Genomic DNA, 11523 nt, shown 5'->3' on the forward strand with positions numbered 1-11523 from the left:
GCAATTCAGGGTGGCCTTGAGCTCACTTTGTAGCTTGGCTGGTCTCGAACTCGCAATGATTCTCCTATCTCAGCCCCACCCCCACCCCCACCCCACCCCCACCCCCGAGTGCTGGGATTACAGGCTTGCGTCACCATGCCCGGCCCGCCCTTCTTATAAGCTAATTTTGCAATGGGTATGAAGGGCAAAAGAGTAACCACATCGGTACAGGAATTGGAATACATTATACAAGCTTCAGTTGTTGGATAACTTTTGCTCCAAAACACTTGACTTAAAATTAATAATAAAGTGACTCTTTCTATATTCAAATTTGCACAAAACCACTTGTGGGAAGTGGGATTTATTTATTTTTTGCTGGCAATCCTCCTTTCTGTAAATTCACCTCAAATACAGCTATTCATTTGGGGATAGAGTAAGCAAACTGCCTCTTGCTGGGTGGGAGAAATATGACCTTAAACAGGAGTGTAATCAGTCGTGGGTGGGGAGAAAAGCTGGGACTGGGTCAGGAAATTTCAGGCATGTCCCCACCCTCCTGTGCTACAGCTAGACTTGCCCAGCCCCTCCTGACCTGAGCTCAGAGACTCACGTCAGACCCAAGGCTTGAGCCCAGCCCCACCACAGTGTGCTGTAAGAGCCCCAGCCCTGGCTTTGAGCTAGCGAATCTAAGGCGGGGGAGGTGGGCACTTTTATCCGCCCAAGGGTTTGGCTCAGAGTATGACCTTGGGATTTAATGGGACAAACTGATCCGAGATAAAATGAGAAGGAACTTCTAGGGTTTCGCTTTTATCAACACACAAAATGAAAATCTGTTGAAGGTGCATAATGAACTCGCTCTTAGAAGTTTGTCCCTGCGGCCGCCTCGTAGGCCGCGCCGCGCGTCTCTAGCGACCACATTGCCATGGCTGCTCGCGGTGGCGCTGCCGCGGCCGGCGAGGGGCTGCGTTACGCAGAGTACTCGCCACCTTCGGCCCGACGGCCCGACGCGGACATTGACCACCGGCTGGTGAGTCCCGAAGGCGACCCGCCTCCTCTCTGGCTCTCAGTGCCCGCCTGCTGGGCTGGCGCCTCGCGCACGCCGAGTCCCGCCTGGCGGCTGCGCGCGCTCGCGGTGGTGTGCGCCGTCCCTGCCCGCCGCGGCGCGCCGCTCCGGGGAGGGCAGACTACAGACCGCAGAAGGCCTCCCCGGGCACCCTCTGCGCCCAGCGGGCCTCGCGCGCTCCCGGGGACGCGGGCCAAAAGTGGCCGGAGCCGAGGTGTGCGAGTGTTTCATTCCAGCTGAAACGTGCCGCTGGAAGGGGACACGAGGAACGTAACTGGAGCCACACTCATATTTTTAAGATTTTTTTCGTGGCCCCATTTTTAAATTTAATTTTTGAATTGATAATTAAAAATGTAAAAAGAGTACCTTTGGGAGGCATGATGTTGCGATACACGTTTACACTGTGTAATGTTTAAATCAGGTTAAACATACCTGTTCTCCTCAGCTATATCATTATGGTGAAAACGTCAAAATTCTTTCTCCTTGGGGCCGGGGATTTAGCTCAGTGGCAAAAGCGCCTGCCTGGCAAGCGCAAGGTCGTGAGTTCGGTTCCTGGTACCGGAGAAAAACCAAACCAAAAAAAAAAAAATTCTTTCTCCTAGCTTTTTGAAATAAGGAGCACATTATTGTTATCTGCAGCTACCCAATTCGTCCTGTAGTGGTACCCTACAACGTCTTACTCCTAACTAACTTAGTATGCATTGGTCAAGCCCTCCCTGTCCTCAGCTTCCAGTAACAGCGTTCTGCTCTCACCGTGTATAAGATCAGCTTGAGACCATGTAATCTTTCTGTGCCTGGCTTGTATCACTTAATGATCTCCAGTTCCATCCATGTTGTGGCAAATGACAAGATTTAATTCTTTTTTATGGCTGAATAGTATTCCATCGTGTAGGTGTACAACATTTTCTTCATCCGTTTATCAGTTGTTGGATACTTAGATTTTTCCATTTCTCAGCTATTATGAATACTGCTGAAGTGAACTTGAGAGTGTAGATAGATATCTTTTCGACATACTATTTCATTTCCTTTGGGTATATGCCTAGTAGTATCATTCATTGAGGACCCTCCATGCTGTTTTCCACAGTAACTGTCTGCTCATTTAGATTCCTACCGACAGTGTGTAAGGCTTGCCCCTTGTTATGTTTTGTCTTTTTTATTATAGCCATTGTTACTGGAGGTGAACTTCCCTGTAGTTTTGATTTAATTTGCCTGGTGACTGATGTTGCTGAGCATGTTTTAGTGTACCTGTTGGTCAGTTGTTGATCTCTTTCTTTTTTGAGAAATGTCTAGTTAGATCTATTGCCCGTATTTTAAACCTAGTCCTTTAGTTCATTATATAGTGTGAGTATTAACCTCTTTGTGACACACATATTTTCTCCCATTCCCTAGGTGGTTTCTTTACTCTGATGATTGTTTGCTCTGCAGAAGTTTTTTAGATTGATGTCCTATTTGTCAATTTTTGCTTTTGTAGCTTGTGTTTTGGGGGTTTTGTCCCAAAAAAATCTTTGCACATTCCAGTGTCCTAACGCATTTTCCCTTGTTATCTTTTAGCAGTTTCAGTTTCAGGTCTCATTTTTAAGCCTTAAATTCATTTTGAGTTGATTTTTAAAACTGGCCAGGATAAGAGTCTGTTTTCATTTTTCTGGACTGCATATGTAGCTATGTTTAAGTAAAAGAAGCAGGTACAGAATACATTTTAATTTTAACAATGTGTTCTGTTTAACCTGAATACCATATAATCAGTATAAAATTGAGATGTTTTACTTTCTTTTTTTATACTTCAGCACATCTGAATTCAGACTAGTCACAGCAAGTGCTCAATAGCCACTTGTACTTATGGCTGTCTTATTGATCACTGGAATACCCAGAGATAAAGGGGACAGGAACTAGAACACAGGGAGCATCATGTAAAACAAGAGGAAAAATTGGGATATCCTTGGTCATGGTACATTTTGCTGCCTAAAATGGCAAAGGATTGGCAGGTTGGGATATATAAAGTTTTCTTAGATTGTAAGAAGACTGGATTAGATGAAGTCTCTAAACATGGCTGTTTTATCCTTTTTACACTTTGTATTCCATACTTCTCCAGCTCATAGCGATATAACTCGTCTTTACGTGCATAGAACTTACTGACCATACTGTTTGTTTACTAGTCATATGTTGCCTTGTGACAGCTTTTATGTTGACTTGTTATTGTTCAGTATTTTTTCTAAGAGCAGAGATTAGATATTTACTTTTAGTAAGCACTCAGTGTGTGAGCATTTAATTATTATTTATTTTGGGGGCTCAGGGACTCTTCTTTTTATTGGTACATTTTAGATATGCATAACGATAACATTCTAACATTCATAATAGGGGCTCTGTACCTGTAACTGATTCATTTCTGAAACAGAATCAGCTGGGCTTGCCTCGAGAAGTTTCAGAAGGCAAGTATCCTTTCATTCAGCACACGTTTCTTAAGCAGGTGCCAAGTAACATCCTGCGGCCTTGGAGTACATAACTGAACAAAACAGGTAAAAGCCTGAAGATAGGCTAGCTGTGATAGCACATTGCCTGTAATCCTAGCACTTGGGAGACTAAGGAGGGGATCTCCAGGAGTTTGAGGCCAGTTTGGGCTATGTAGTGAGTTCAAGGCCAGCCTGAACTACATCATGAGACCTTGTCTCAAAAAAAAAAAATGTGAAAACAGGTCTCCCTGTGTTGTCTTACGTTGGCCTCATAACTCCCTATCCTGCCTCAACCATCTGTGTAGCTGCAATTACTAGTGTACACACCACACCTGGCATTAGAAAAGTCATCAACCTACTACTATATCCCATTCATTATTTACCACAACGCTGTGAAGAAACGTCCTTTATCATCACCCCTTCAAAAACGAGGAAACAGAAGGAGGGTAGGGGGATGGGGTAAAAAAAGAATCAAGACAAATCATGTACAGGTACAAATTCCCTGTGATGAATGTGATCAAATTTAATTAACTAAAAAAATGAGAAAACAGATTCAGAATGTATAAGTAACTTGCCTAGGATCATTCTTTTAATAAACAGCAGATCCAGGGTTCCAAACTTTACACTTTGACTTCTGAATCTTATACTTCCACTGTGACTACTGGCTTGTTAGAAATAAAGCTTTCTAGATATGATATCATATCTAGAAAGACTCTAGTCTGTGGTGTTTAGCTGGATAAGGTTAGGTAGAAAGAATTTCTTTGTAGAGTATCAATATCAAGCTAATTTGTATGAGGCAATTAGGAATGCTGTGGTTGAAGATAGAACTAGTATTAGTGATTTTTACATCTGTAGATATTTTACTAGGAAGAAGAGAGACTGTGTAGAATGCATGATACCAATTAGGAGTCCTCTTTAGTAGTCCAGGCCCATGAAGGCCAAACTGCAGGCCAGTGATTCTCAATTTTTCTATCCCAGTGCCCATTTTGTAACATATACTACATGAGGTCTCCTGTAATATCCTCAAATACTGAAATGAGATTAAATATAATTTTTTAAAACCCAATATAATATTGTAATTGAAACATAAAGATGAAATATTTTATTAGAAAATAACATGTGTCTAAGTCTGTAAATGCTCAGTCATGACTGCATTAGAAGCCATAATGAAGTAATGTTTCTGCCATATTGCAGCAATGCAAAGAATCACTGTGTGTGGCCGCTCCAGTCAGGTATATTTACTATATTGTTATTTCAAATACCGTAAGGGTCATTGTCAAATCGACAAATTGGTTTCCCCAAGCGGTGAACAAAGTAGAATTTTCCCCCTCAATTTACATAACAATTGCATGTAGGGAAAACTCCGCATACACTAAAACACTACAGAATGATACACTTCATAGGTAGTATGTTTGTCAAGATTTTTTTTTCTTTGAGACAGGATCTCACTCTAATTGAGGCTAGTTTTGGATTTACTATGTAGCCCAGGCTAGCCTTGAACTCCCGGCAGTCATCCTATCCTGCCTCAGCCTGGTGAGGATTAATATTACAGCCACCACACCCAGCCAGAGCTGTGTAATTTCTTTCTGGTTTTGCCTTCCTATTATTATTCTTTTAATCTTTATCATCTTTTTTCTGGTCTATTGTAAAAGTCTTTCAAAATAGGTCATTTTACTTTTCGTACTTTGCCCTTTCCAAATGTCACTCTGGCACCAATTATTTTTCTGCAATGCAGACATAATAATAGTACCACTCCTGTTTAGAAGTTTCCAAGGGCTAAACTTTTCTCAGGGTAGTATGTAGCACCCTTCATGCACTGACCCCTAGATGGTGTATTGCCCAGCCATGTTTTCTGTGCCTACACTGCACAGGACTCTGCTGTAGTTGCATTGAACTTCTTTCATTTCCCTCATGAAATTTCTAATTTTAGCATACCTTTCTCTTTGAAATTGTTTGCCAGGCAAACTCCTGCTTCTTTTAAGACTCAGCCTATATATTCAGTCTTCACAGTTCTTTTTCCCTACTAGAAAAAAGTTGATGTATTTCTGTAGATATACAACCTTGTATTATAATATTAATTATAATGTATCAAAACTACTGCATATATATCCATATTTGAGTAAGCACTTGGATTGTGAAGTCCTCAGGGAAAAACTTTTATATGCTTCTGTCACTGGCACTGTAACTGAAACATGGCAGTCACTTAATTGTTTATTAATTTCTGTTATGTGGGATAACTTAACAAATAAGCATGGTTGTTTGATTCAAATATCGTAGTGATATACTTTTTTATTTTAAAGAAAATAAAAAATATTAAAAACTACAGAATTTCAAAACAAGATGATGGGAAATCAACAGTGGTTGTTATATTGCATATTGTTATCTTCAGAGTAGTTCAAATTACCAGGTATAGGCAAAATTGATTAAAAAAATTAAGCATTAACTATTCCTTTCAATAAACCAATAGAAATTAGTAGTACAATTATCTTAGCTATCTTGTGTATATTTATATATTTTTCCCCTTCTTTCTTTCCTTCTTTTCTTCTTTCCCCCATCCCAATTGTTCTTTCCTTTTGCAGTTTCTTTCCCATTCACAATATCTATTGTACCTTTCGGATTTTATTTACTCTTTCAGATTCATACCCTAGGGAGACAATATGCTATTTACACATGTGGATCTGATTTCACTTTATGAGTATGGTCTCTAGTTGCATCCATTTACCTATAAAAGCCTTGAGTTTATCTTTCTTTGTAGCTGAGTAAGACTCCATTGTATAAAAATACTATATCTTTTTTTCCCATTCCTCAGTTGATGGGCATTTGGGCTGTTTCCAAGATTTATGACAAACTGCAGTGCTATAAACATGGATGCACATATATCACTGTGGTGTGATGTGTTCAGTTTTTCTGGGAAAATACCCAGAAGGGGAATAGCTGGGTGGAATGGGACCTCTAATCCTAGTTTTTTTAAGAATCTCCACACTGATTTCCACAGTGGTTGCACCAGTCTATGCTCCCACCAACAGTGGAGAAGTATTCCTTTTCCCCACAGCCCCTCCAGCATTTGTTATTGGTTGATTTCTTGATGACAGCCATTCTTTCTGGAGTGAGATGGAATCTCAGTGTTGTATTAATTTGCATTTCTTGGGTGACCAATGATATTGAACATGTTTTCATATATCTATTTTCCATTTGCATTTCTTCATCTGAGAAGTGTGTGTTCATCTCAGATACATGTATTTTTTTTCTGTGGAATTTTCTTGTGTTATTCCTTAAGGGGAAATAGGACTACTTCTGTGTCTTCTTGCTCACTGTTCTTTCCCCAGAACTTAGCATAAGGCCTAGCTTATACTAAGAAATATATATTTATATGGTAAGTACTAAATAAATATTTGTTGAATGAGAGAATAGTTTGCATTTTTTCTTTCTCCATCACAGCTGCTGTCTACCGTTTAGAGAAGGAGGAATAATGTTTTCCTTTTTTAGTTTTCCTCTTATATAACTATTGTCTGTCTTGAATTCAAACGTTGTAATTTCAAGTATTTTAACATTTTATAACACTTTTAGACAGTTTGTATTTATCTAGAAGGTTGTTTACTTCTTATGCTGTTGGGAAGAGTAAAATACCTTAGGGAATTTGTAAACAATTTTGGTGTTTTTATTTATACCCCAGCAGTAGCAGCTGCAATGGAGTGGGCTGTTTTCCAAATTTTTGGAAACTCTTTGATTCATGTTAGTGGAACATTTCTATGCAGCGCCCCTCTTCGCCCCCAGAAGTTTGAAACTAGTTTGTGGTGAGATTCCTGCCGTGGCCCACTTGTTATTTAGTGGCATTATTTCAGTAATATCTCTTCTTCTTCTTCTTGATATATCTTTTAAAATGCAGATAGTCTTTATGGAGAAGAACCAAGTTTTAAGGATCTTTATTCTCTTAGCTCTAAATACCATCAGGCACATAGTTGCTTCTTCATGAATCTTTGATAAGCGATTATATTACCAAATGAGTGAAACACGTCATTTGGAGAAAAATTAGAGAATTAGAGAAATGTTAAATTTAGGAATTGAATTTAAGGAATTAGAAAAGTAAAATACGACTCTTTTTCTTCATCGACTCCTAAAGGTCAAGACACTCAATAAAAGCACCTAGTAAATGTAATGCTAAATCCAAGTACACATAATTCTCTGAGTTCTTTTGATGTGCTTTTCCAAATTTTGATCATTTTGCAGGTTATTAATACCTCCAGTAGCACAGGCAGATTCCAATATAGAAACAATTTCTATGTTTTAAGTTTGTTAATTTAATCCAGCTGAATAGACTTTTGGGGAACAAGAAATATATGGAAGCTATAACTAGGTATGTATAGAGGATATGAATACACCAAGATTGCCACTCCCAGGGACAGAGGACAGGAAATTTATGTTGTAAAGTGTGAAGTGGTAAACATTTCAGAGTCTGCATCCGTGTTACAACTGCTTTGCTGTTGTAAACACAGCCATAGACAACACACAAATGTGGCTATGTTCCAGTAAACCTCTATTTGTAAAAACAGGTGCTCTAGAAGGCAAATTTGGGTCAAATTTAAATAACCAGTTAAAGATAGGCTCTTCCTATAGTGCTGTAATTTTTTTGTTCATTCATTTAATATACATTTATAGTGTCACACTTTGTTAGGTAAGGCCCCAAGACTGAGACTAAGTGCTATAGTAGATATAAAGATGAATCAGGCGTGAATTTTGTGCTCAAGGAAACTTACCCAGTCCACAAGATTGGGAACTCGTCAGTAGCAGGAGTCATGTCTACTTCACTTTGATAATGATCCCTAGGGCCAAGCACAACACAAAGCAGTTTGTAGATACTTGGTAAATGTCTTTTTGTTTTGTTTTGTTTTGTTTTTGTTTTTTTGAGACAGGGTCTCGCTATGCAGTTCAGCCTGGCCTTGAGTTCACTTTGTAGCCAGGCTGGTCTCAAACACATGACAATCTTCCTACCTCAGCTTCCTGAGTGCTGGGATTATAGGCCTGTGCCACCACACCCAGCTAATAGATGTCTTTTCAGTGATAAATGAATGAAGGACTAAGCGATATGCATCTCAAGAGATGTATAAATAAAATACTTGAGTTTAAAGGAATGACCCATTGTTTCTTAAAATTTCTAAAAAATTAATTTGTGGAAAGGTGAATGAATAAGCCGGAGATTGAGAAAGGGGAAGTCTGTGAGCTAATTGTGTAATCCATTTCAGTCTTTTCCTCTATTCTAGATTTGTAATCTGCTACTTGAAACAATTGGAATACCCTGAACTTAGACTTATTGAATCATATTCATTATCATTTTTAAGTTTTGGCAGATCTATTGCTAGGAGGTTATTATCTGTATTTTCTCAGTATGATTAAGATTTTTCACTGAGACTTTTTTAATTTTAATTCACTGAGATTTTTATATAGAGGATTGTTTTAGGTATTTGTAGTGTAAATTCACTTTTAGCTAGTGTGAGTTTTTTTTCTCTGAATTTATTGGCCTAAACAATTCTACTCAATCTTTCTAACAAAAGGTCTTTTATAAGGGGAAAAATTTCAGCCTGTCTCCTGTTCTCATCATAATCAGTGATACTTTCTTTTTACAGTCATTGAAGATGTAAAAGTAAGTTGTATGAATGTTTTGAGTTTATTGTGTATAAGCAAATAGCTAAGGAGAAAGTAAACTAATAGTAGGTGTCTGCTATGTAACAGATACTGTAATAATATTTTCTCTTTTCTCATAACAATCCTGTGAATGTAAATACCACTTTTAACTATTTTACATTACACGTAAGAAAGCTGGGTCTTAAAGAGGTTAGCTGTCTCAAGGTCATACTGCTAGTAAGCAGCAAGACTAAGATATGAAGCCAGTTTGTTTTGTTTTGTTCAGGCAGGATCTGGCTGTGTAGTTGAGGCTGTTGGTGAACTCACTGTGTGGGTCAGACTGGCCTCCAATGCAGGGTTCCTCCTTCCATAGTTCTCTGAAGTGCTGGGACTTACGCCACCACTCCTGTTTTAACTCCAGAAAGTCCTTGAATTTTTACTGTATCTAGTTGCATTTCATCATTTAGATATCAGAAATTGATGCAGTCTATTTCCAAGAAATGATTTAAAGTTTTTTTTGTGTGGTAATTTTCAAGGTCTTCAAATGCCTCAAAGTATGTTTTAAAATTCTTAAAACTTTAAAGCAGAGTTCCTTTATTTCACCTTAACTCAAAAAGGAAGAAAAGAACAATGTGTGGTGAAAATTTAAGCTGAGTATTGTTAGTGTAAGAAACTGCTGCCTGAAAGTAAGTGGGCTAAAAAGAGGATGAATTCTCATGCATGATGAAATAAGAAAAGCGACAAACTGTTGCAGGTAAGATGTATATCAGACAAAAGCCAAGAAAGAGAGTTTCAGGGGTTCTTGCCAGAGTCTGCAAAGTTAGTATAATAAAAGCTTATAGGAGTACTTGATAGGAAAGAGCCTAGCTAGAGGCACAGCACGATCATTTTTATGATCAGGGTACAAATTTAAGTCCAAGGACAAAAATAGAAATACCAGAGATCTGTGTACTTAAGTTGAAGAATGACTATTCAGTTTTTTGTTTGTTTGTTTGTTTGTTTTACTATTAAGTTTTAAAGTAGACAGTTCAGAAGATTTTCTGACTTAAGTTAAAAGTTGTTAAACTCGTCTGACCAGGTGAGATTTTTCAAAGATTTTTTTCTTTTTTATTAACCTTTATTCCCCCCAATTTTAAAATAAATAATTATATAATACTATGATTTGGTAATTGAAATAGCTACCATTTATTAAGTGTTTATCATAGGCCAAAAACTTGGTGATGTGATTGTCTTAGTTTATAAAAACTGATGACAACCCAAAGAATTAGCTATAATTATTATCCTCACTCAGATGAGAATGTAGATCATGTAGACTTCAAACTGCATTTCTTTCACTCTGAAGTCTGTGATCCTTTCTTAAGACTGTTTTATTGAAAACAGATAGATACGAGCAATATAGAACTTTATTGATGTTTTTGGTTTACTTTTTTTTTTTTTTTTTTTTTGTCTTTTTGAGACAGAGTCTCACTATGCAGTTCAGGCTGGCCTTGAGCTCACTTTGTGGCTCAGGCTGGTCTTAATCTTGCAATGATCCTCCTGCCTTAGCCTCCCTAGTGCTGGGATTACAGGTGTGTGCCACCAGTGTGCTACCATGCCCAGCCAGTTTACATTATTTTTGTTTTTGTTTTGTTGTGTTGCTAGGAATGAAATCTAGGGCGTTACTACTGGGCTATGTTCCTGGCCCTCTCGGTTTTTCTTCTTTCTTTTTCTTTTTATATATGCTTTTTTATATGTAACTTGCCTTTATTCAATACTTAATATATAAGTATTCATCAGAAGCATGGATCGATGCATATATCGACTGTGCCTTAATTAGTCCTCTTTTTTTGGAGATGGTGCTGCTATTGTATTTCCCTGAAATTAAGGCCGTGTCTTATACTAATTTTTGCTCCAAAAGATGGAGTGGGCTTATTTTCAGGGGATACTTATTTTTTCATATATACCAATCTGCATTTATTCATGTACAAAAATGTATCCTTATTCAAATGCAGTCATGTCATCTTCTTCCAGAACATTGTCATCACTCTTCAAATGCCAAATTTTCAGCTGGAGTTTCTTGTAACTTCGTTTCCTGTAGAATATATTGGTCTCAATCTCTCATGTCCAGCAGTAAAGCTCTTTTTAAATGAGCACTTCTTGTCCATATAGTCTGTTTGAAGTGTTTTGGCAGCAACACAGCTGTCATTGATTTTATCCCATGAATTCTTTAGTCAAGTCACTGCCTCTTGCATGCAGCTTCACAGTTTCCATTAAATCAACTTTTAATTGAAGACTTACAAGACAGGAGTGGCAACAAAAATAATGACAGTTAAAAATGATGGTTCAGGGGCTGGGGATTTAGCTCAGCGGCAAAAGCGCCTGCCTGGCAAGCGCAAGGTCGTGAGTTCAGTTCCCGGTACCGGAGAAAAACCAAAAAAA

At 38.2% G+C, this 11523-nt stretch overlaps 1 protein-coding gene across 2 annotated transcripts in view; it reads left to right on the forward strand.

The window, feature by feature from the left end:
- The first annotated feature begins 603 nt into the window (after positions 1 to 603).
- The window catches only part of Dnajc15 (DnaJ (Hsp40) homolog, subfamily C, member 15), a 74488-nt gene continuing 63568 nt past the window's right edge, over positions 604 to 11523 (forward strand). Inside the window, exon 1 of one of the 2 annotated variants that reach the window (XM_005409057.2) lies at positions 604 to 1003. In XM_005409057.2, the coding sequence (XP_005409114.1) occupies positions 899 to 1003 (105 nt within the window). In that variant the 5' untranslated portion in view covers positions 604 to 898. The remainder of the gene's footprint in view (positions 1004 to 11523) is intronic. The other variant, XM_013506969.1, reaches the window with a different exon arrangement.

The sequence above is a fragment of the Chinchilla lanigera genome, unplaced genomic scaffold (assembly GCF_000276665.1).
Source record: "Chinchilla lanigera isolate Chin_1 unplaced genomic scaffold, ChiLan1.0 scaffold00117, whole genome shotgun sequence".
NCBI lineage: Eukaryota > Metazoa > Chordata > Mammalia > Rodentia > Chinchillidae > Chinchilla > Chinchilla lanigera.